This window comes from Anomaloglossus baeobatrachus, chromosome 7 (genome assembly GCF_048569485.1).
Source record: "Anomaloglossus baeobatrachus isolate aAnoBae1 chromosome 7, aAnoBae1.hap1, whole genome shotgun sequence".
Lineage (NCBI taxonomy): Eukaryota > Metazoa > Chordata > Amphibia > Anura > Aromobatidae > Anomaloglossus > Anomaloglossus baeobatrachus.
In genome coordinates this window covers 69,258,756-69,285,536 of record NC_134359.1, presented here as the reverse complement: position 1 = coordinate 69,285,536, position 26,781 = coordinate 69,258,756, and the positions used below count along the sequence as shown (strand labels likewise).

At 47.4% G+C, this 26,781-nt stretch overlaps 1 protein-coding gene across 1 annotated transcript in view; it reads left to right on the top strand.

Moving 5' to 3' along the window:
• The window catches only part of SESTD1 (SEC14 and spectrin domain containing 1), a 228,432-nt gene that overhangs the window by 134,831 nt on the left and 66,820 nt on the right, over positions 1 to 26,781 (top strand). Inside the window, exons 6-9 of the mRNA XM_075317402.1 lie at positions 5,580 to 5,693; positions 13,164 to 13,261; positions 15,095 to 15,150; positions 22,898 to 23,109. Of these exons, the coding sequence (XP_075173517.1) occupies positions 5,580 to 5,693; positions 13,164 to 13,261; positions 15,095 to 15,150; positions 22,898 to 23,109 (480 nt within the window). The remainder of the gene's footprint in view (positions 1 to 5,579; positions 5,694 to 13,163; positions 13,262 to 15,094; positions 15,151 to 22,897; positions 23,110 to 26,781) is intronic.

The window sequence follows — 26,781 nt, the reverse complement described above, 5'->3', positions numbered from 1 at the left end:
GGTGATAGACTTATATGGGCCAAGTGCATTATTGAAAATTTCTTTCTGCACTAGATTATATGTACATTGTGGCCTTACCTCTTTCACGACTATTAGAGACAGATATATATGGACTGAACACCCAGGCTCAGCTCTATTACATTACTTTTTTCATCTGTCCTGAGTCTGGTCTATACATGGACAACCCCTGATGAAAATTTATACATCTTATATCATGTGCCCCCCTTGATTATTGGTAGTTGTTTTTAATATTCTATGCTATGTTGCGTATGTCTCTTTCATATTAATAAAAATATTTCTATTGCATATATACTCGTATCTCCTGTTTTTTATGGATTACTGTTTAGTAGAGGGAGGAGAAGAACAAATTTTTACCTCAGCTGCTTTTTCTATCATAGCTTCTCCTTGGGCGTTTATATAACAAGAGAGTCAAATGAACCCTTTATAAGCAGCTTTGTTTCCCTCCCTATAGCAGATTAAAAATTTAGAAGCAGCTATGTCCTCCCTTTCAGCAAGATGGGCTGCAGTGTGTACATCGCCCTGGCCAAAAACGAGTACTCTAGCAGGATACAGCTAAACCCCCACTAAAGTGGAAGCGTCACAGGTGCAGGAGGGGCGAATCACACACACACACACACACACACACACACACCTCCATGGAATGGAGGAGGGCGATTGCTAGATGGTAAAACTGCACACTAGTGGCTTGCATAGAGCGCTGTTCACATTTGCAGATAACACAGTCACAAACCCGCAGCCTATTAGGTGGCGCCCATACTATCAGATCAGGCGGGCTGCCAAGCCGTACCCCACTGTGTATCATGCATGGACAGACAGTCTACAGTGTAAGGCCCAACAGAAAGGGGCCTGGCTGTATCCCGTCCAAAAAAAAATGAGGTTTTTGTTGGTATTTATGGCCATAAAAACGTAAGCCTACACCCCGCGTCACAGAACAAAAAGAGGAAAATATCCTCCAAAAATTATTAATTTTTAATTTTTGGAGGATATTTTCCTCTTTTTGTTGCTATGTTTATATTTAGTGTAGGGACCTACAAGCATGAGGTTCCGTGACGAGGGTTGTAGGCTTACGTTTTTATGGCCATAAATACCAACAAAAACCTCATTTTTTTTTGGACAGGATACAGCCAGGCCCCTTTCTGTTGGGCCTTGCATTGTAGAGTGTCTGTCTGTGTATGATACACAGTGTGGTACGGCTTGGCAGCCCGACTGATCTAATAATATGGGCGCCACCTAATAGGCTGCGGGTTTGTGACTGTGTTATCTGCATGTGTGAACAGCGGTCTATGCAAGCCACTAGTGTGCAGTTTTATCATCTAGCAATCGCCCCCTCCATTCCATGGAGGTGTGTGTGATTCTCCCCTCCTGCACCTGTGACGCTTCCACTTTAGTGGGGGTTTAGCTGTATCCTGGTAGAGCACTAGTTTTTGGCCAGGGCGATATGTCCTCCCTTTGCATATTAACACTTTAGAAGCAATTGTATTTGTGTCCTTTGTTGGGCTGTTAAAAACAACACAGACATTTTATTAAATGGCTGATCTATATCCACATTCTATATATAGGAGGTGAGGAACATTTTGTCTGACTTGGATTTGCTCGCTGATTCACACACATTAATATGGATTAGTAATTTATATTAAAATTATATTAAATTTATATTAAAATAAAAATTGATTTTTACCACATTTGTATTTGGTGAATTTTTTAAAAAATTAGGTGATTCGATTGTTCAATTATATTTTATTCATCAGAGAGCCAACAAAACAAGCAAATTAGGCTCTGATTCACATTACCAGTTACCATCAGTTTGTAACAGAACCAGCATAAAGAAAGAAAATCTGGATCCATTAGCAACAGAGGAAAATCGAATGCTTACTTTGGTATCCATTTTACATCTGTTATTGTTACATTTGTAACATCCATTTTTACTAAAGGTGTCTTTCAACCACTCCACGTTTTGGGTATTCGCGGTGCTTAAAAAAAAATGGATCTATTTATGGATGAAATAAAAATGACTTTGTAATAATAAAGTTCCCATATATTAAAGGGAACTGGTCATCAGATTTGGGGCCACCACCACTGGGCTCTTGTATACAGCATTCTAACATGTTGTATATAAGAGCCCAGGCCGCTGTGTAGAGCGTACAAATGACTTTATAATACTCACCTAAACGGGCGCTGCGGTGGAGTTGGGTCAAATGGGTGTCTCCGTTCTCCGGTGCCGTCGCCTCATATTTCGGCCATCCTTGTCGTCCTTCTTCTGAAGTCGCAGTGCATGACGCGTCCTACGTCATCGACACTCGCCGGCATTGAGGTCCTGCACAGGCGCACTTTGATCTGCCCTGAGCAGGGCAGATCAAAGTATTGTAGTGCGCATGCGCAGGACCGGCGAGTGTGTATGACTTAGGATGCGTAATGCACACAGGCTTCAGAAGGAGGACAAAGATGGCCGAAAGAGGAGGCGCCGGCACTGAAGAATGGAGACGCCCACATGGCCCAACTCCACCGCAGCAACCATTTAGGTAAGTATTATAAAGTGATTTTTAGGTTCTACACAGCGGCCTGGGCTCTTATATACAGCATGTTAGAATGCTGTATATAAGAGCTCACTGGTGGTGGCTGCAGCTTATAGGCCCCAAATCTGCTGACAGGTTCCCTTAAAAAAAAGAAGGATCCAGTTGCTATCCATTTTTTGGCCTGACAAAAAAAAAACTTGTGCAGATTACGAATTTTGATCCAGCTAAAAATTGGATTTGCAGTCAAAAGGATTTGTCATATCTAGATGGATCCAAAAGCAGAAATAACTACTGACCTTGTGAAATCGCTTAAATTTCTACACTTTGTATTCTTCAGACCTAAGTAGAAGACTACATTAATCTTTCAGTTACAATATAGAATTACCTCCGCCTCTCACAGGTAGCATCTCTGAGAGGAGAATCTCACCACATTTGGGGCTTCACCATGGAAAACTGAGGTAACGCCTGATCCCACAAACTGCTAAGGGCTTCACCATGGAAAACTTAGGGAACACCTGAGCTACACAAATTACTAAGGGCTTCACCATGGCAAACTGAGGCAACACCTCAGCCCCACATATTACTAAGGGCTTCACCATGGAAAACTGAGGCAACACCTCAGCCCCACATATTACTAAGGGCTTTACCATGGAAAACTGAGGCAACACCTCAGCCCCACATATTACTAAGGGCTTCACCATGGAAAACTGAGGCAACACCTGAGCCCCACGAATTACTAAGGGCTTCACCGTTGAAAACTGAGGCAACACCTGAGCCCCACAAATTGCTTAGGGCTTCACCGTGGAAAACTGAGGCAACACCTGAGCCCCACAAATTGCTTAGGGCTTCACCGTTGAAAACTGAGGCAACACCTGAGCCCCACAAATTGCTTAGGGCTTCACCGTTGAAAACTGAGGCAACACCTGAGCACCACAAATTGCTTAGGGCTTCACCGTGGAAAACTGAGGCAACACCTGAGCACCACAAATTGCTTAGGGCTTCACCGTGGAAAACTGAGGCAACACCCGAGCCCCACAAATTACTATGGGAAATCATCTTGTGTTCTAATGAGACGTTTTTCGCTTTAAAGGAGTTCTCCAGTCATTTTGATATTGATGATCTACCCTTCAAGAAAATGGAAGTTGATCTGCAGCACTCGGCAGCGGCTGTTACACAATAAACAGAACTGTGCTGTTCAGCTCCATTGAATGTTTCCATCTGGCCACTGCCTGCTAATAAAAGCTGATCGGTGGGAGTGCTGCGTGCCGGACCACCAACCATCTGATATTGATTATATATGTTAAGGATCGGTGATCAATGTAATATGACTAGAGAACCCATTTAACATAGTTCTACACAAAAGTTTGTAAAAACTTGCTGATATGGGAAAATATTTCTATAATATCATGCTATGGAATATGCCTCGATTTTCTTGACATATAACTTAATGGGAACCTATCAGGCACCGCTATTCCTTCCAACCCAACAGCATTCACATGTGTATGGCACAATTCCCTGCCTAACCAGCCCTCTATAATGCTATTTACTAAAATCAATGTTTAAAAAAAGGATTTAAAACATGCGTTGTTCCTATGCTAATTAGGCCTTTGACTAGTCGAAGGGGCGTTGTTTCCCCCAGACTAGTCCGCCCTGTTTCCATGTTATCACACTTCTGTGGGCGTGATAGCCGTCACGGGTCCTGTAGTGTCCGGCTTTAGAAGGCCATAGCATTTAGCTGCACAAACTGCTTTCTGACCTTCTATCATTTCTACTTGGTTTTCATTCCTTTCCCTTTAAGACCCTAGTTCATTGTTCTGCCTGTCAGCTGCTGTTCATCAGTACTTTCCTTGTCTATATATACCTTCACTTCCTATTACTCAGTGCTGGTGATATTGGTTACAATTACATCTTTATCAGCTCTACAGTGCAAGCAGGCGGCTTGCATACATCAGGAGAATGTAGGTGGTTATTGCAGTTTCTCTCCCTGAGACAACTAGAGATCAGTTGTTTGTGATTTTTCCCTGGTTTGTTATCCCTGTGTGCTCTTTAGTGCCTAATTGGGTTGACCAGAGCTTATCCCATCCACACCCTACGTAAGGCCTAGATCAGGGTCAGCCTAGGGACAGGTATCCAGCTTGGCACATAGGTGTGGAACCTATGTAGGGCGGCGAGGGACCCCAGGACCCAGCGGAAGGTTTGATTGGGGTCACCATCATTCCTTACCTAGACACACATTGATTCCCGTCCCCTTTTGCTGTTCGCTTGGTAGTTCCTCGTGTCTAGCGTGACAGTAACTTGATTTTCAAGAGGCAGTGTCATCGCAGCTCTTAAGCTGCGTGCATGAGCAAGATTTTTATTTTGCCAGTGTCAATGCACCTCTGAACCGGGTGTATGCATCCTGGTCCCGGCTTCAGAGAGACGCACTGCACATGATCGGAAGTGCAGAAGCTGTTTTTCCCCGATCATGCGCAGTGTGCCTCTAAAGCCGGGTGGTGTACACGGCAGAGGCGCACTGATGCTACCGAAATGAGCCATGCACAAGATTTCCAGAAGCTCCGATGACGCTGGCTCCTGGAGATCATGTGTTTACGTCCACAGGGGCGTGATAACATGGAACGAGGGCCGACTACTCCGGGGAAACACTCCTTCGACTAGTCAAGGCCTTAATTAGCGTAGGAACAGCGCTCTTTATAAATGCTTTTTTAAACATTCATATTAGTGAATAGCGTTATACAGGGCTAGTTACGGAGGGATCTTGGGCATACAGGTATGATGCTGGGTTGGGGGACAGGAGGGAACTGACATGCATGGTATAATAAGGCACCTCCGTTCTATTATATAGACGTGAACATGAACTGTAAATGTAACCTCCTACTTACTTTTTATGGCTTCTGCTAAATCAAACCTTGAAGGGTAAAGAGACTTTTTCTTTGCTCTCATGACTTTGAGTATTACATGTATCCTTATTCTGTAATGTGTGTTCCTACATCCCTTCTATCAGACAATATAATGCCTCATTTGTCACGTTTACTCTGATTTTTCTAGGTTATCCTGGTATCCGGGAATAAGTTGACAAGGTACATCGAACCGTCCCAGCTCACAGAAGAATTCGGGGGAAGCCTTACTTATGATCATATGGATTGGTTGAATAAAAGACTAGTAAGTAAAAAGCAGGAATAAAAATGACATGCATACCTCTGTCATGTATTTATCACTATTGTTTTAAAGGGGATGTATCATCAGAAAATGACAGTTAAAATCATTTTTGTTAAATGCAGTATTTAAAAAAAAAAAAAGAAAAAATAGAAAATAAAAAAAAAAAATATATACCGTATATGCCGGCGTATAAGACGACTGGGCGTATAAGACGACCCCCAACTTCTGCCCTAAAAATATAGAATTTGGGATATACTCACTGTATAAGACTACCCCGCTCCCAAATGAAAAAAAGTCTGCTTTGATTGCAACATGTTAATTTTAATTCCGCGAGAGCCGTACAATATGTTTTTAAAGGGCCATTGACAGATCAATCGCTCCAATGTTCACTTAGTACAGCAAGGAATGCTCCTCCCTGCTGTATAAAGCCACAACTGGACTGAAACAATGGTACTACACTCTGCTACAAACAGACACACACAACTCTGCTACAAACAGACAAACACACACAACTCTGCTACAAACAGACAAACACACACAACTCTGCTACATACAGACAAACACACACAACTCTGCTACATACAGACAAACACACACAACTCTGCTACATACAGACAAACACACACACACAACTCTGCTACATACAGACAAACACACACAACTCTGCTACATACAGACAAACACACACAACTCTGCTACATACAGACAAACACACACACACAACTCTGCTACATACAGACAAACACATACAACTCTGCTACATACAGACAAACACATACAACTCTGCTACATACAGACAAACACACACAACTCTGCTACATACAGACAAACACACAACTCTGCTACATACAGACAAACACACACAACTCTGCTACATACAGACAAACACACACAACTCTGCTACATACAGACAAACACACACAACTCTGCTACATACAGACAAACACATACAACTCTGCTACATACAGACAAACACATACAACTCTGCTACATACAGACAAACACATACAACTCTGCTACATACAGACAAACACATACAACTCTGCTACATACAGACAAACACACACAACTCTGCTACATACAGACAAACACACACAACTCTTCTACATACAGACAAACACATACAACTCTGCTACATACAGACAAACACATACAACTCTGCTACATACAGACAAATACACACAACTCTGCTGCTCTGTGGGGCCTGCACCCGCGGCTCGGCGGGTACAGCACCCGCGGCATCGGCGGGGGGGGGGGATTGGCAGGGCATACATCTGGGGGGTTAGAAGCAGCTCACCGGGGCCCATAATGGGGAGGCGGGGAGGGCATTTACCCGATTAGGTCACGGTGGAGAGGGGGCCCACACAGCGCCGGACAGAAGCTCGCCTCCTTCATCTGTGGGACTGAGAAGGCGGTAGCTCCGCCCACAGATGAAATTCAAAACAGGATGTCTGCGCGCCTTAAAGTGACGGCGCCGCAGATTGCTGCCGAGGACTGCGGTCCCCGGAACTCGGCCGGGGGCAGCAGAACTATAAAGGCGAGTGGGCCCCGGCCAAGGGACAGGAGAACTGACGAGGCCGAGTGGGCCCCCCCGGCTCTCCAGGGCCCCGGCATTTGCCCATAGACAGGTAGGAGCCCTGTCTGCGAGCCAGATACGGCCATCAAAAGAGCCATATCTGGCTCGCGAGCCATAGGTTCCCGACCCCTGCTGTATGATATATACCGTATTTTTCGCTTTATAAGACGCACCTGATTATAAGACGCACCCCCAAATTTGGTGAAGGAAAAGAGAATTTTTTTTTTTTAATGTTAAATGGGGTCCATCTTATAATGCCAGTGTCCCTCTAACAAATCATATAGGGTATATGTCCCTCATAGCCCCCCATCCTAAAATTAGCCCCCTTAATCTGGATATGGCCCCCTTATATTGAATATAGCCCCCTTGTGATGGCACACGTTCCCCTGTGCTGCCTATGGTCCCCTATGGATTGCACACGTTCCCGTGTTAGATAACGCCCCCATGCTGCTGCCCATGGCCCCTATAGATCGCACAAGTCCCCCTGTGTTAGATATCGCCCCCATAGTGCTGCCCATGGCTCCTATATAGATCGCACAAGTCCCCCTGTGTTATATATCGCCCCCATAGTGCTGCCCATGGTCCCTATATAGATCGCACAAGTCCCCCTGTGTTAGATATCGCCCCCATAGTGCTGCCCATGGTCCCTATAGATCGCACAAGTCCCCCTGTGTTAGATATCTCCCTCATAGTGCTGCCCATGGTCCCTATAGATCGCACAAGTCCCCCTGTGTTAGATATCTCCCCCATAGTGCTGCCCATGGTCCCTATAGATCGCACAAGTCCCCCTGTGTTAGATATCTCCCTCATAGTGCTGCCCATGGTCCCTATATAGATCGCACAAGTCCCCCTGTGTTAGATATCGCCCCCATAGTGCTGCCCATGGTCCCTATAGATCGCACAAGTCCCCCTGTGTTAGATATCGCCCCCATAGTGCTGCCCATGGTCCCTATAGATCGCACAAGTCCCCCTGTGTTAGATATCTCCCTCATAGTGCTGCCCATGGCCCCTATATAGATCGCACAAGTCCCCCTGTGTTAGATATCTCCCCCATAGTGCTGCCCATGGTCCCTATAGATCGCACAAGTCCCCCTGTGTTAGATATCTCCCTCATAGTGCTGCCCATGGCCCCTATATAGATCGCACAAGTCCCCCTGTGTTAGATATCTCCCTCATAGTGCTGCCCATGGTCCCTATAGATCGCACAAGTCCCCCTGTGTTAGATATCTCCCCCATAGTGCTGCCCATGGCCCCTATATAGATCGCACAAGTCCCCCTGTGTTAGATATCTCCCTCATAGTGCTGCCCATGGTCCCTATAGATCGCACAAGTCCCCCTGTGTTAGATATCTCCCCCATAGTGCTGCCCATGGCCCCTATATAGATCGCACAAGTCCCCCTGTGTCAGATATCGCCCCCATAGTGCTGCCCATGGTCCCTATAGATCGCACAAGTCCCCCTGTGTTAGATATCGCCCCCATAGTGCTGCCCATGGCCCCTATATAGATCGCACAAGTCCCCCTGTGTCAGATATCGCCCCCATAGTGCTGCCCATGGCCCCTATATAGATCGCACAAGTCCCCCTGTGTCAGATATGGCCCCTAGGCTGCTGCCCAAAGTAAAATAAAACCCTCTTTCCTTACCTTCTCCAGCGCTGTCCTCCCTCCTGTCTCCCTCCGTGCTTCTCTTCCTTACTTCCTGGTTCTCAGTGCGGTCATGTGATCGGCACAGCAGGCTGAGCTCTCTGCCTGATCACAGTGGAAGCAGGGACACGGGGAGAAACGCTGCAGGGGTAAGTAAAGCTTTTTTATTTTAGAATGAGCAGCAGCCTGGGGGCCAAATCTAACACAGGGGGGGCATATGCGATCACAGGGGGGCGCAGGCTCATATAATATGCACCGCTGCCCCAGCCCCTCACTGCGTGCGATTTCAGCACCATTGGAGATGGACAGCGGCTGTGCATATTATATGAGCGGGTGCAGGAGATCAAAGCCTGCCGCCCGCAGCGTTCCCCTGTGCTCCAGAGCTGCTGCCCCCACCTCCCCTGGACGCTGCAGTGTACATGTATATATACACACACCCCCCCCCCCCCCCCGTATATCCGGCGTATAAGACGACCCCCCACTGTAGCCATTATTTTAAGGGGGTAAAAAGTCGTCTTATACGCCAGTATATACGGTATATATAGATATCTATATATAGATATCTATATATATATCTATATATATATATATATATATGTATATGTATATATAAACATTTTGGGGGAAAAGTGGGGGTTGCGTCTTATAGTCCGATGGCTGCGGTGAGGTGGTGGTGGGGCGGGTCAAGGCGGCTGCGATGGTGGTGGAGCGGGTTATCAGAGGCATGAGCAGGCTGTAGCAGTGCTACCCTGACCACGTGGGCCCGCTCATTTCATATGCACGTCCATCATCCCGCCCATCATCTCTCAGCGCTGAAGCCGGCGCTGACAGGTGGGCGGGATGATGGGCAGGGGATGCGCGCATACTAAAGAGCCGGCCCGCGTGATCACCCCAGGCAACTACAGCCTGGAGTGATCATGTGCGGCTGTATTCACTGCCCCCCATGCACCATCATCAGCGTGTGGGGCAGTGAATAAGTATCGTATACTCACCGGTCCCTGTTCCCTGCAGCATCGCGATTTCCTCCTGTCTGCCGGCCAGCTGATCTGTGTAGAGAGCACAGCGATAACGTCATCGCTGTACACATGGCTCCACGCAGGTCAGCAGTGCTGCTGCTGGCACAGACAGGAAGATGAGTGCAGCTGCGTGGAGGGAGGAAAGGTGAGTATACAGAGAGAATCCTCCACCTGTTACTGCAAATCCAGCCGCAGCTGAAGTGATCGCGACATCAGCGGTGACGTCCGTCAGCTGATGTGCGGTGACAGCTAGAGTCACCGCTAATCCCGTGCAGCTCACATCACTTGCGGCCTGACTCTCACAGAGAGCTGTCGTATTCTATGGCCACTCTCTGTGATTGTGAGATGTAGCAGAGCTGGATGCGTTGTGTGGATTATGTCGGACCTGGGTATTTTAGGGGTTACTAAAGGGGTGAAAGAGGGTATTTTTTTGTCTTTTATTTCAAATAAAGGATTCTTAAGTGTTTGTGTTTATTACTTTCACTACAGTTTAGTGATGAGGGGGTGTCTCATAGACGCCTGCCCTCACTAAGCTAGGACTTAGTGGCAGCTATGGGCTGCTGCCATTAACTCCTTATTACCCCGATTGCCACCACATCAAGGCAATCGTGATGAGCTGGGAAAAGTCCCAGGACTGTCGCATCTAATGGATGCGGCAATTTTGGGCGGCTGCTGTCTGATATTTTTAGTCTTGGGGGGCTCCCAATAACGTGAGTCTCCCCAGCCTGAGAATACCAGCCCCCAGCTGTGAGACTTTACTATTTTTAAAGAACAGGACGTGTCTAAAATGGCCAGTGTGAAAATTTCAAGACTTAATTTTTTTTTTTTTTTAAAAGGATTGTAATATGAAAACATTGACAATTTTAAAAAAATAAAATAAAATAACTATATATACCGTATTTTTCATTTTATAAGACGCACCCCAAATTCAGAGCAAAAAAATGTGATAAAAAATGGGGTCCTTCTTGTAATCCGGTGGTGTCTTACCGGAGGGGCAGTAGTGGTGGTGGAGGAGGAGTCACAGGAGGCAAGTGTCCCAGAAACTGTAGGCTGTGCTGGGGCTGCGGCAGAGGCTGGGGCTGCCATGCTGGGGCAGTTTCTGCACCGGCTGTGCGCAGTGAAGGCTTCAAAGAAATGGCGCCTGGAGTCAGCGCAGATTGAGCTCTAGACTCAATGGCAAGCCAAGATCTCATCTGCTCAAGCGCCACCTCCGGGTGCCTTTTTCCTGAAGTCCGCTGGAGGGAGATCAGTGGGCCGGAGGCGGCGCCTGCGCAGATGAGATCTTGAGCCGAGAGCTCCATCTGCACACGTTGACAACTCCGGGTGGCATTATTTGTACTCACCGCTAGACCCGCAGCTTTATTCCAGCCGCTGGAGACCCCGTGCAGATGTGACGCCCTGGACTATTCAGGTCGTCCCAGGTAGTCACACACACAACATCACACCCTTTCCAGTTAGGTAACACCAGTCAAACACGAAAACCTTGTCACCACCCTCCAGGTTTGATGTCCACACCAGGGGGGTGGAGCCAGGTGGTTGGCTCCACCCATCGAGGAGTTCACAGGCCTTGAGGCGGGAAAACAGGAAAAGGGAGTTGTAGTCTGGCTCTGGAAGAGTCAAGTCCAAGGAAGTTGAAGGGAGGTTGTGTCCAGAAGTAGACCTGTGCTCAGGCCTGCCAAAGACTGGAGCCCAGTCACCATTGGCAAGGAGGCAGACGGTAGTGGCCGCCTGCAGGAGACCGGGAAAACGACCGGTGGAACCGTAAGGGCCCCGGGCAGGGTAGTGGCCCGCCGGAACCGAACCAGGGAGCCAACTGGATACCGGAGCACCAGGCCGGGTACTCAGACCTCGAACTAGGCTATAAGCCACCACCATAGTCAAATCAACTGATTGCGGTCTGGACCTCAGGGATTCATTCCCACCTAAGTCAGGATTGAAGGCAACAGCCCAACCAGTCCGGATAAGTGCCACCGCCAAAGGCATGAGATCCAAGGGGCCAGCGTCTGCGGGCAAACGGGCTCCTACAACACTTATACGCCGGGGAGCGGACTACCGGTGCCCAGGCACGGGAGTCAAGATTCACACACAGGTGCAGGAGAAAGGCGGACATTGCCACCCTAACTGGAAAAGCTGCAGCCGGCTGCGGGCCCCGTTCATCACTCCGTTTGGTTTACCAGAGACTCCAGTGTCTTGTGTCAGAGTGAGTACACCAGTGCCATCAGGCACGCACCGCAACATCGCGCCCTGCACCCAGCCCTCGCGAACCGGGCCCTGGGACCAACATCCCCTGCCCACAGAGGGGTCAACACCTAGCTGTGCCATTGCATCGCTCTCGGGAGTCCCCGTACCTTCACCGCAGCGGTGGTGTCCACGATCACCACAACCCGTGGGTGGCATCACGAACTATCACCTCAAACCCAAACACCCCCACATCCCTGCATGTAGCGCCAACCCCCTTGCAGAGCGACGTGACCCCCCGGGTCCGTGAGATGCTCGAGCCACCACCCGCAGTACACAAGCACGGATCCGAGCGGCTCGGCGGCCGCGGGGCGGTACACAGACACCGCAGAGACGCTGCAGCCGCCGGAGACCCTGCGCAGACACCGCACAGCCACTGCAGACACCGCACAGCCGCCACATCAGCAGCCACCGGAGATCCCGCACATCCGCCTCAGCCCCTGTACAGCCGCCTCAGCATTCCCCCGGCCTCTTGCGACCCCTCTCCACCACCCCGGTAAGCGCTACATTCAGAATATATGACGCACCCCTCACTTTTCTCCCAAAGTTTTGGGAGGAAAAGTGCGTCTTATAATCCGAAAAATACAGTGCGTACGTGCGTGTGTGTATATATATGTGTATGTGTGTGTATGTGTGCGTGTGTGTGTGTGTGTATATATATATATATATATATATATATATATAGATAGATAGATAGATAGATAGATAGATAGATAGATAGATAGATAGATATAGAGAGAGAGAGAGAGATATGTATATGTGTGTATGTAGCATGAAAACCTAATTTTAGACAGTAGGTAATTTTCTCATGATACATTGTCTTTAAATTCCGCTATCGTAGATTATTTGTGCGTCTATGGCAGGCTTCATTTTGTTCCTGTCGGCAGTATTGTTCGTTTATAGAGTGTCTGCGTGTAATGTGTAATTTGTATTCATTCTGCCAAACCGAATAGAAGTTCTTCCTCTATTGTACGGGATAATGTTTTGCCTCTGCATTGCAGGTATTCGAGAAGTTCACAAAAGAGTCGACATCGCTTCTGGACGAGCTGGCTGTTATCAACAATGGAAGTGATAAGGGGAATCAGAACGAGAAAGACAGGTTTGTGCAACAAACCGATTGTACTGTGCTTGTACTTGTGCTGTGCAGCGCTATCATCATAATCCCATTATAAAAAAGCCGCGTGTGCTGCCTGCCGTCCAGAACCAGCAGAGGAAGGAGCGCGAAGAGTCATCCAGCAATGAAATGTGCATCCATACAACGTCTACCGGGCTTCATTTTCTCTAAACCATGGCCGACTTAATGTGGAGCTCCGCTTTGATCACCTCCGCGTGTACAGTCTGCAAATAAAAGATCTAGCATTCTGTAATTTTGCCAAAATATTTGTATTATCAGAGAAGTTAGCAGCCAAAAATAATGCAAAGTGAAAAACTCGCACATCATGGGTTTTTTTGTTTTTTTTTTCCTAGCAACACTCGGATGAGATTCAGCAGGAAATATTTATATTATTGTAAAATTTTTAGATCTAACTTCCCAGTAAAACAAGAAAAAATTTTTTTTTGGCCTTAAGTCTTTGGAAACGCTGTAAAAATGTAGAGTTTTTATTTTGTTTTCAGAACACTGGGGTGAAAAAACGAACAAATCTGCCTTGTGTGAACACGGCATAAAGGGATTTTCCGCTACTAGGACAACCCATTCTGATTCCACGTGTTTCCCCCAGGTAAAATAATAAAGCCTATCCTCGCCTCCCGTACCGGCGCCATTCCAGCAGTGCCACGGTTTGTGCTCCTGGGGCTCACATGACATTGTGACATCACGCAAGCCCCTCATCCAATCAGTTCTGGCTTCTGTCTTCCCTCCTTCAGACCAAACAAGCAATCGACAGGAAGTGAGCGACAGCCGCAGCACTCACTTCCTGTTTATTAACTCGTTTGCTCCAAAGGCGGAGAGACCGAAACCAAGCCTCATTGGACATGGGGTTCATGTGATGTCACAACGTTACGTGAGTCCCAGGAGCGCAAACCATGGCATCACTGGACAGGTGCTGGTATGAGAGGTGAGTATAGGCTTTATTATTTTACATGGGGAAACATGTGGAATCAGAAGAGGTATACGAATAGTGGACAATCCCTTTAATTCTTCCATTGTCCATACATCACTTGTCTCTAATCGTCAACTAGTAATGCACATAAAAAATGTGCTAGCAGTACCTACCTTTTTTTATGGTTTCTAAGCAAGATTATCCACAAAAATAATACGGCCCTATAGCAAACTAAAAACATGGGCTATACTGTGAAAAAATGCAAATAAAAAAATGTATATTATTATATTTTTTTTTCTGTCTACCATCGTCAGTAGTGTAAACTGCACTAAATAGAAATGTATACAGCTCTTATAATGATAGTATTAAACGGGTCATCCAACATATGATTTTTATTGATTTTTATTAACTATTGCCCCCCCCCAAAAAGTATTCTATGATCGGGCACTAAGTCTGCAGCGATAAAGATGTTTGTTTATGTGCACACAGTGGCAGCAGCAGGCACGCGCCGTACTACTGGCATCCTGGCTCCCACCGCTGAGCGGTGAGGCCAAACGTACAGGACCCAACCGCTGGAGACGCTGGCTGCAGCAATCACCTGTAAATAATGACCAGCAGCACCACCCGGAGGCTCAGCACTGGATTGCTGGAGCCAAGGCTAGATCTGTACAGTCTCTTTAGTTTTTTTCTTATGTTGTATAGACATCGTCTATGTTCTGACGATTCTTTCCGTATTCGACATCCGGGAGTTTGATGCCCACCCTAGCGCACTGGGTAAAAGTTTATACAATTAGGATTTATTACTATTGTGTCAGTGTAAGATGCTGAAATTAGACAATTAAACATGTAATTATTGACAGCAATAAAAGTCTATATTTATGTTTCATCTCTAGGTCAATGGATTTCAATTACCTTCCCTCCGTTGATCCAGAAACGGTTCTGCAAACAGGTAAGGTGTGTTTGGTTATAAAAATGTTCTTTACAAATGCTTCCTTCCATATCTGTCGTCTTGCCTTAACACCTTCACGACCGGCCGTTTTTTTTTGTTTTCCGCCATTCTTCTTCAGAGAGACGTAACTTTTTTATTTACAGTCAATATGGTCATGTGTGGGCTCATTTTTTGCAGAACGAGCTGTACTTTTAAATGAAACCATAAGTTTTACTATATAGTGTTCTGGAAAACGGCAAACAAATTCCAAATGCGGAGAAATTGCAAAAAAAGTGCGAAAGCACTATTGTTTTTGAGATATTTTATTCACTGTGTTCACTATATGGTAAAACTGATGTGTCAGTGTGATGCCTCAGGTCAGTGCGAGTTCGTAGACACCAAACATGTATAGTATAGGTTTACTTTTATATAAGGTGTTAAAAAAAAAATAGCAAGTTGTCCGAAAAAAGTGGAGCTCGTTTTACGCCATATTCCATGACCCGTAGCATTCTCATTTTTCGGGATCTATGGCTCAGTGATGGTTTATTTTTTGCGTCTCGACCTGACGTTTTTAATGGTTTCATTTTTGCGCAAATGCTTCGTTTTGATCGTCTGTTATTCCATTTTGCGCAAAAATTGTGGCGACTAAAAAACGTAATTTTGGTGTTTGGAATTTTTTTGCCGCTGCACCGTTTACTGATCAGATTAATTGATTTTATATTTTGCTAGATCGGGTGTTTCTGAACGCAGCTATACCAAATATGTGTATATTTTTTATTTTTTTAACCCTTTAATTTTCAATGGGGCAAAAGGGGGGTGATTTGAACTTTTAGGGGTTTTTTTTAATTTTTTAAAACTTTTTTTTTTTTATTTCACTAGTCCCCCTAGGGGGCTATAAGGATCAACAATCCGATCGCTCTGCCCTATCTGCTGATCACAGCTACACATCTGTAAACAACAGATACGTTCACTTTCTGCTTCACTCAGCTCCGGGCCGAGTGAAACTGAAAGTAGTTCATGTGCAGAACAGGAGTCATCACATGACCCTGTGCTACCATGACAACCACCGGAAGTCACGTGATCGCGTCACATGACTTCCGGTATCGAGCGGTAAGTAAATGTTTAGCGCAGATGCTGTTTTAATGGCGCTGTCACATATTGACAGCGCCATTTAAGGGATTAAACGGCACGAGCAGATAACGATTCTGTCTGCTCGTGCCTAGCAGGCATACATCTCAGCTTTGAACATCAGCTGAGATGTGCGCCGATCGCTGCATGCTGCCGGCAGCAGACCACGGGCAGTAACATGATGACCGCTAGGACGTAATATTAACTGCCCGTGGTCGTTAAGGGGTTAACCTAAGACGAGTGGTAGGAGTTATTTTGGGTGGTTTATGGAAAAAAATCCTGATTTTGTGGCGCTCTGCTGGGAGATGTTTATTCTATGTGATGGCCACCCAGTGGTTGTGGTGTGATCTGCAGCCTATCAAGGCTTTGGCTGGCATGTTCTGTAATGTACTGAGTTTGTATAATGAGAAATTAGAGTCCTTAAAGGCAACCTGTTAGGTTTAAAACGCTATTACCTGCAGATAACCGTATATGTATGCTACTATGGGGAGGAGAAAGCAATGAGGAGGCTGTGGGTGGGGGGTCAACTGTGAGGGGAGCTCTTTGGGTTTGATACTATCTGTGTATTGGGGGCCTTATACTCTGTGTGGGATGCTTTTGGAGACCATGGTACTGTATGTTGGGTCCTGTGTGGACCATCATACTGTGTTGAGGGCTGGGAAAGCATCATACTATGTGTTGAGGGATGCTGTAGCCATGATGCTGTGTGGGAGGGGGGGATGTTTTGGCCATGATACTGTGTGGGAGGGGATGCTGTGTCCATGATGCTGTGTGTGAGGGGATGCTGTGGCCATGATACTGTGTGTGGGGGATGCTGTGGCCTTAATACTGTGTGGGGGACGTTGTGGACATGATGCTGTGTGTGGGGTGATGCTGTGGCCATGATACTGTGTGTGGGGGCATATTGTGGCCATGATACTGTGTGTGGGGGATACTGTGGCCCTGATACTGTGTGTGGCGGATGCTGTGGCCATGATGCTGTGTGTTGAGGGATACTGTGGCCATGATACTGTGTGTGGGGGGATACTGTGGCCATGATACTGTGTGTGGGGGGGATACTGTGGCCATGATACTGTGTGGGGGGATACTGTGGCCATGATACTGTGTGGGGGGGATACTGTGGCCATGATACTGTGTGGGGGGGATACTGTGGCCATGATACTGTGTGGGGGGATACTGTGGCCATGATACTGTGTGGGGGGGATACTGTGGCCATGATACTGTGTGGGGGGGATACTGTGGCCATGATACTGTGTGGGGGGATACTGTGGCCATGATACTGTGTGGGGGGGATACTGTGGCCATGATACTGTGTGGGGGGATACTGTGGCCATGATACTGTGTGGGGGGGATACTGTGGCCATGATACTGTGTGGTGGATGTTGTGGCCATGATACTGTGTGGGGGGGGACACTGTGGCCATGATACTGTGTGGGGGATGCTGTGGCCATGATACGGTATATGGGGGTTTCTGTGGCCATGATACTGTGTGTGGGGGAATACTGTGGCCCTGATACTGTGTATGAGTGGCTGAAAGGTCCATAATACTGCTTGTCTGGCCGTGTGGACTTTTTGCTGTTTTGTGTGTCTGTGAGGGCCATAATACTGTGTGGTGGACCATTTTTATTATGATGATGTTTTATATGTCTGTGGGGGGCATTATACTGTGTTGGCATGATATGTAGGGGATACCTCCGGGGCATCATACTGGTTTTTTGTTGCCATATATAATATCTTACTGTATTGCGAGCACTGACAACATTATAATGTGTGGATAACTAGGTAGGGGCATCTTACTATGTATTTGGCATTTGGGGAGTCATGTAGGGGTAATTTGTGTGGGGGTATCAATTAGGAGTTTTACAATGGGGCCACGTGATTTCTATGTACGCCCCTGGCCAGAAATAACTAGAAGGCATAGGTGGCTCTGCCCATTCTCTTCTGTGGTAAGACGAGTGCCTGAGATGGAAATGCGTCTTTAACCCAAACCCCACATTGAAAGTTTCCACTGTATTTAAAGGCTATTTTTTACGCTTTTGGACAAGTAAACCCCAAACGATTCTTGTATTGTAAAGTAACTAAGTCCCATAGTAATCCGGTTCCCGACGCTGCTCTGGGTTCTGGTCCAGGAGTTTCAGAAATCAGAAGTGAAATAATTGTATCAGAGGTAAAGGCACAGAACGCTGTGTACGTGCCCCGGTGCCCATCTATACAGACCTGTCAGTGTCTGCAGCTACATCCACAATGTATGGAAGGATTAGGAAGACATGACTAGTAATACGACTCCACATCAAGGGAAAACATTCGCTCTGACATCGCCGCTCACAATTCCCAGAGCCAGGAATAAATTTAGAGAATTTACGACGACATGACGGGTAAGAATGACTCAAGGACCTATATTTACTGCTGCTCCTGACTACGCTTTGCTGCGTCCGCTTTGTGCTGATCGTCAGCTGAATTCTTAATCGCTGCTCTGTATGGAGTTTAGGAGAACGAATCCTCATATGTGGAAACCTACCGGTGGAGCTACAGATTTTCCAAGCCTCATCAGTTTCAGCTTTCAGTATATGGGGGACTTTGCCGTGTTTCAGATAATATGGGCCGATATTTGGACGCATCTTGTCGTGCCTGTTAAAGGGGCTGTCTGGAAATCCTGTGCATAAACCGTCCTCAAGGCTTAAAAACAGTTACACTCGCCCACGAATCCGACAACGCTTCTCCGTACCCCGTTTTTCTACTTGCTTGCTCCTCCGGCAGGGCGGTGCATCACTACTGCAGCCAATCAGTGCCCGGAGCAGTGACCAATGTGTTACCACCGTGGTCAGTGATTGGCTGCAGTGATGATACGCGGTCCTCACCAGACGAGGAAGGAAAGAGACCAGTGGGAATCCTGTATTGTAGTGTGAACACAGTCTAGAGCCTCACTTACACTGTATGCAGGTGTATTTAGCTTCCCTGCTGTGGCCACAAGACCTGGACCAAACTATTGTTGCAAACTTTCATTTTTTGGAGAAATGATGCTATAACATCTCCAGTAATGGCATCAAATGTGTCCAGACCCAAAAAAGGAGAGACATGTCGATGATAGTGATGTAAATAAGTAAAAGAACGGCGGAAGGCCTTTGCTACGATGATGAGAAACCATCCGCACTACTCATCACTATATGCTGCTTTCTCTCAATGCTAAGGAAAAAAAAAAAAAAATATATATATATATATATATATATATAGAGTTTTCTTTATTTTCATGACTCTAAAAATTGTAGATTCACATTGAAGGCATCAAAACTATGAATGAAAACATGTGGAATGAAATACTTCACAAAAAAGTGTGAAACAACTGAAAATATGTCTTGTATTCTAGGTTCTTCAAAGTAGCCATCTTTTGCTTTGATTACTGCTTTGCACACTCTTGGCATTGGAGAGGTAGTCACCGGAAATGGTTTTCACTTTTCACAGGTATGCCCTGTCAGGTTTAATAAGTGGGATCTCTTGCCTTATAAATGGGGTTGGGACCATCAGTTGCGTTGTGCAGAAGTCTGGTGGATACACAGCTGATAATCCTACTGAATACTGTTAGCTGCTTTTTTCTTGCCGTAATACAAATTCTAAGTAAAGAAAAACTAGTGGCCATCATTGCTTTAAGAAATGAAGGTCAGTCAGTCCGAAAAATTGGGAAAACTTTTAAAGTGTCCCCGAGTGCAGTGGCAAAAACCATCAAACACTACAAAGAAACTGGCTCACATGAGGATTGCCCCAGGAAAGGAAGACCAAGAGTCACCTCTGCTGCAGAGGATAAGTTTATCCGAGTCACCAGCCTCAGAAATCGCAGGTTAACAGCAGCTCAGATTAGAGACCAGGTCAATTCCACACAGAGTTCTAGCAGCAGTCACATCTCTAGAACAACTGTTAAGAGGAGACTTTGTGCAGCAGGCCTTCATGGTAAAATAGCTGCTAGGAAACCACTGCTAAGGACAGACAACAAGCAGAAGAGACTTGTTTGGGCTAAAGAACACAAGGAATGGACATTAGACCAGTGGAAATCTGTGCTTTGGCCTGATGAGTCCAAATTTGAGATCTTTAGATCCAACCCCCGTGTCTTTGTGCGACGCAGAAAAGATAAATGGATGGACTCTACATGCCTGGTTCCCACCGTGAAGCATGGAGGAGGTGTGATGGTGTAAGGGTGCTTTGCTGGTGACACTGTTGTGGATTTATTCAAAATTGAAGGCATACTGAACCAGCATGGCTACCACAGCATCTTGCAGCAGCATGCTATTCCATCCGGTTTGGGTTTAGTTGGACCATCATTTATTTTTCAACAGGACAATGACTCCAAACACACCTCCAGGCTGTGTAAGGGCTATGTGACTAAGAAGGAGAGTGATGGGGTACTACGCCAGATGACCTTGCCTCCAGTCACATGACCTGAACCCAATCAAGATGGTTTGGGGTGAGCTGGACCGCAGAGTGAAGGCAAAAGGGCCAACAAGTGCTAAGCATCTCTGGGAACTCCTTCAAGACTGTTAGCAGACGGTTTCCGGTGACTACCTCTTGAAGCTCATCAAGAGAATGCCAACAGTGTGCAAAGTAGTAATCAAAGCAAAAGGAGGCTACTTTGAAGAACCTAGAATATAAGACATATTTTAAGTTGTTTCACACTTTTTTGTGAAGTATTTTATTCCACATGTGTTAATTCATAGTTTTGATGCCTTCAATGTGAATCTACAACTTTTAGAGTCATGAAAATAAAGAAAACTGTTTGAATGAGGTGTGTCCAAACTTTTGGTTTGTACTGTGTGTGTGTGTGTATGTATGTATGTTATATTTGTACATATATATATATATATATATATATATATATATATATATATATATATATATATATATATATATATATATATATATAATCTGTGGGTGTAGTTTAGCGCCCAGTACATAGTTATACCCATAGATTGTGTCTATAATATATACTAATAATCAATACAAGGGGCTGCTGATAAATCTTTGTCTTTGTGATCTTTTTTTGTTTCTATTGTAACGATTGTTACATCACATGAAAGCCTTATGTGTCTACTATATGTTCAAAATTTTGTGTTTGTTGCTTATGGCAACAGTGTTCTACGCACGTGGGAAAACAAAATGGCGGAGTCTGATGCGATATTCACAGCAACTGAGACCAGAAGAGTGATAAAATTCTTGTTTCTGCAAGGAAAGGCAGTGAAGGATATTCCTGGTGATATGTTGCAGACATTGGGGGATCAATGCCCTTCATATTCCACAGTTAAGAACTGGGTTGCCAAATTTAATACGCGCCACTTCAGCACCAATGATGTGGAACGACCTGGACGACCGAGAGTGGTTGTTGTACTGGAGATCGTTGATGCTGTGCACAACCTCATCCTGAAGAATCGATGAATTTCAGCAAAAGCAATAGCAGACATCATGGGGATTTTCCGTGAACGTGTTTGTGTCATTATCCATGAACATTTAGACATGAGGAAGCTAACTGCAAAGTGGGTCCCCAAATGTTTGACAACAGATCAGAGAAGCATGCGAGTGACAACTTCCCAGTCCATTTGTCAGCGTTTCTTGACTGACAAGAACTTCCTGGATGGACTGGTCACTATGGACGAGACCTGGATTTATTTGTATGTCCCTGAAAACAAGGAGCAGTCAAAAGAGTGGAGGCACAGTGGTTCTACTTGTCCAAAGACGTTCAGGGTGTAAAAATCAGCCACTAAGGTGATGGCGTCTGTGTTGTGGGATAAGGAGGGTGTGCTGCTAGTGGACTACCTCCAAAAGAGTTCCACCATCAATGCAAGGTATTACATTGAACTTTTGGACCAATTGAAGGCAGCTCTGAAGGCCAAAAGGTGCGGCAAGCTGACCAAAGGAATCTTGTTCCTGCAAGACAACGCCTCACACTGCACACGCGACCACAGGAAAAGTGGCAGAGCTGGGCTTACAGCTGGTTGACCACCCACCTTATTCACCAGATGTAGCTCCCTCCGACTATTGTCTGTTTCCAACCCTGAAGAAACACCTCAAGGGTACCACATTTGACGCCATTTCTGATGCCATGGCTACCACAGATGCCTGTTTGAGGCACAGCCGAAATCCTTCTTTTTGCTAGGCTTACAGAACTTGGAATAATGATGTAAGAAGTGTGTTGACATCAGTGGAGACTATGTGCAATAAATGTAAAGTTTCATCATCCTATCATCCTTTTTCTGGGTAAAGCCACAGACTTATCAGCAGCCCTCTCGAAGACATAACGTGTTGTACTAACGATTTTAAATTTAGGAATCCATACTGTAAATCTGCAATAAAGCCTCCATGTCAAAACTCGTATACCTTTTTCCGGACCTTCCCCTATATATCTGACAGATCTGATAAGGGCACAGATCACAATGACATAAGGTGGACAATGTATCCAGAACCGACTATCCGCAAACATCTAGAACAACATCTAAGGCCTAGTGCAAATAGCCAGAGGCATGTCAGTATGAAAAGAAAGTGTCTGGATATTATGACCAAATATTTTACATATAACTGCTTGAGTATATTTTATTTTTTTTAATTCCTTATCTGTTTTTTTTTAATTGTTACCATTTTTTATTTTTTTTATCGTGTGAAGGTCACGAGTTGCTGTCTGAGCTTCAGCAGCGGCGCTTTAATGGCTCAGAGGGGGGTGTAGCGTGGTCTCCGATGGACGATGAACTTTTGGCACAGCCTCAGGTTATGAAACTCCTAGATTCCCTCCGAGAACAATATACTCGTTACCAAGAAGTCTGCAGGCAGCGGAGCAAACGCACGCAGCTGGACGAGATTCAGCAGAAGGTTATGCAGGTAAGAGCGCAGCACTGCGGCAAAACTGCCGATTAGTGCTGAGTGGTAAATTGTGGTGTTATAAACAGAAGCCATCATCAGAACATGACATTGTTTAAATCAGGTTTTTGTGTTCTATTTATTTACAAATAAATTAGAAGAGTTTTTAGCAACTATCATTATCAGCAGAGGCAGGTTACACTGATAGGTAATAATTCCATACACAGCTTGATAACACATGCTCCACCAATCACAATAGGCGATGTCACAGCTCACCTGCTCTCTCTTCAAAACGATGTTTGCACATGCGCATTAGACACTTCATTACAGACAATAGGCTCGGAGTCTGTTCATTGAGGTTCTTGCAAGAGTGGCTAGTCCAGATTGTGTTACAATATTCGATTCTTCTTACTACTAATAATTTATTCTACATTCTCTCTTGGTTTCTGAATTCATTTTGCTTTTACGGTTTGAATTAAAGGGAACCTGTCACCAGATTTGGCCCCTATGAGCTGCAGCCACCACCAGTGAGCCCCTATATACAGTATTCCAGAATACTGTATATAAGAGCCCAGGCTGCGCTGTAGAACTTAAAAACACTTTCATTATACTTACCTAAGGGGCGGTCCGGTTTGTTGGTGTCTCTGCTCTCCGGTCCGTTGGGTGTTGATGCTCTCCGGTCCGTTGGGTGTCGCTGCTCTCCGGTCCGTTGGGTGTCGCTGCTCTCCGGTCCGTTGGGTGTCGCTGCTCTCCGGTCCGTTGGGTGTCGCTGCTCTCCGGTCCGTTGGGTGTTGCTGCTCTCCGGTCCGTTGGGTGTCGCTGCTCTCCGGTCCGTTGGGTGTCGCTGCTCTCCGGTCCGTTGGGTGTCGCTGCTCTCCGGTCCGTTGGGTGTCGCTGCTCTCCGGTCCGTTGGGTGTCGCTGCTCTCCGGTCCGTTGGGTGTCGCTGCTCTCCGGTCCGTTGGGTGTCGCTGCTCTCCGGTCCGTTGGGTGTCGCTGCTCTCCGGTCCGTTGGGTGTCGCTGCTCTCCGGTCCGTTGGGTGTCGCTGCTCTCCGGTCCGTTGGGTGTCGCTGCTCTCCGGTCCGTTGGGTGTCGCTGCTCTCCGGTCCGTTGGGTGTCGCTGCTCTCCGGTCCGTTGGGTGTCGCTGCTCTCCGGTCCGTTGGGTGTCGCTGCTCTCCGGTCCGTTGGGTGTCGCTGCTCTCCGGTCCGTTGGGTGTCGCTGCTCTCCGGTCCGTTGGGTGTCGCTGCTCTCCGGTCCGTTGGGTGTCGCTGCTCTCCGGTCCGTTGGGTGTCGTTGCTCTCCGGTCCGTTGGGTAGTCGCTGCTCTCTGGTCCGTTGGGTGTCGCTGCGCTCTGGTCCGTTGGGTGTCGCTGCGCTCTGGTCCGTTGGGTGTCGCTGCGCTCTGGTCCGCTGGGTGTCGCTGCTCTCTGGTCCGCTGGGTGTCGCTGCTCTCTGGTCCGCTGGGTGTCGCTGCTCTCTGGTCCGCTGGGTGTCGCTGCTCTCTGGTCCGCTGGGTGTCGCTGCTCTCTGGTCCGCTGGGTGTCGCTGCTCTCTGGTCCGCTGGGTGTCGCTGCTCTCTGGTCCGCTGGGTGTCGCTGCTCTCTGGTCCGCTGGGTGTCGCTGCTCTCTGGTCCGCTGGGTGTCGCTGCTCTCTGGTCCGCTGGGTGTCGCTGCTCTCTGGTCCGCTGGGTGTCGCTGCTCTCTGGTCCGCCTGGTGTCGCTGCTCTCTGGTCCGCCTGGTGTCGCTGCTCTCTGGTCCGCCAGTTGTCGCTGCTCTCTGGTCCGCCGGGTGTCGCTGCTCTCTGGTCCGCTGGGTGTCGCTGCTCTCTGGTCCGCTGGGTGTCGCTGCTCTCTGGTCCGCTGGGTGTCGCTGCTCTCTGGTCCGCTGGGTGTCGCTGCTCTCTGGTCCGCTGGGTGTCGCTGCTCTCTGGTCCGCTGGGTGTCGCTGCTCTCTGGTCCGCTGGGTGTCGCTGCTCTCTGGTCCGCTGGGTGTCGCTGCTCTCTGGTCCGCTGGGTGTCGCTGCTCTCTGGTCCGCTGGGTGTCGCTGCTCTCTGGTCCGCTGGGTGTCGCTGCTCTCTGGTCCGCTGGGTGTCGCTGCTCTCTGGTCCGCTGGGTGTCGCTGCTCTCTGGTCCGCTGGGTGTCGCTGCTCTCTGGTCCGCTGGGTGTCGCTGCTCTCTGGTCCGCTGGGTGTCGCTGCTCTCTGGTCCGCTGGGTGTCGCTGCTCTCTGGTCCGCTGGGTGTCGCTGCTCTCTGGTCCGCTGGGTGTCGCTGCTCTCTGGTCCGCTGGGTGTCGCTGCTCTCTGGTCCGCTGGGTGTCGCTGCTCTCTGGTCCGCTGGGTGTCGCTGCTCTCTGGTCCGCTGGGTGTCGCTGCTCTCTGGTCCGCTGGGTGTCGCTGCTCTCTGGTCCGCTGGGTGTCGCTGCTCTCTGGTCCGCTGGGTGTCGCTGCTCTCTGGTCCGCTGGGTGTCGCTGCTCTCTGGTCCGCTGGGTGTCGCGGCTCTCTGGTCCGCTGGGTGTCGCGGCTCTCTGGTCCGCTGGGTGTCGCTGCTCTCTGGTCCGCTGGGTGTCGCTGCTCTCTGGTCCGCTGGGTGTCGCTGCTCTCTGGTCCGCTGGGTGTCGCTGCTCTCTGGTCCGCTGGGTGTCGCTGCTCTCTGGTCCGCTGGGTGTCGCTGCTCTCTGGTCCGCTGGGTGTCGCTGCTCTCCGGTCTGATGGCTGTCGCTGCTCTCCGGTCCAGCGCCTCCTCTCTTCTGCGATCATAGTCTTCCTCCTACCCAGCCCAGTGTGGATGACGCATCTACGTTATCCACACTGGCTGGCATTGAGCACACTTTGATCTGCCTACTGAGAGCAGATCAAAGTATTGTAGTGCGCATGCGCAGGCGGTCTTTGACCTTTCCTTGTGCCTGCACATTTCAGTACTTTCTTATGCCCTTAGCAGGGCAGGACAAAGTGCGCCTGCGCAGGACCGCAACTCTGGCCTATTTGGATGACGTAGGACGCATCATCCACACCGGGCTGGGTAGGAGGACAATCATGATTGCAGCAGAGAGGAGGTGGTGGACTGGGGAGCAGCGACACCCATCGGACCACCCCGCCCCCCCTGAGGTGAATATAATAAGTGTTCTTTGTTATTCACAGCAGCCTGGGCTCTTATGTACAATATTTTGGAATTCTGTATATAAGGGCTACTGGTGGTGGCTCCAGTGTACAGGTTCCCTTTAAATGCAACTTTCTCATATATTCCTTTTAGAATGGATCTCAAGGATTCCTAAGAGTATTGTATTTAAGCTTTATAGCTATAAATGATCTTCAGTCTTATAATCTGAAAACAAGATCCAGACAAATGAGTGTTGGGAATCGGTGAATATTTGAAGGAGCTTGTACATCGGGTGGCAGAGTGCCATCACTTCATTCTCCATAATGGTGGGACTTCCTGAAAGTCGGGTACCCAGCAAACAGAGAGTGATATCATATCACAGCATAATGCTATCACTTTCTCATACAGATAAAAAACTTTAACGAGAATTTGTCACTAGGATAAACCCAAGTGCCCCAACACACACAAACGTATGTTATTAAAAAAACATGTCAGAGGAACCAGTATTACCCAGTATATATGCCTAATCTTTTATGTAGCTTGTTATTGCAAAACTGTTTACCGAGTGTAAGGGTCTCAGGTCAGGGAAGGAGT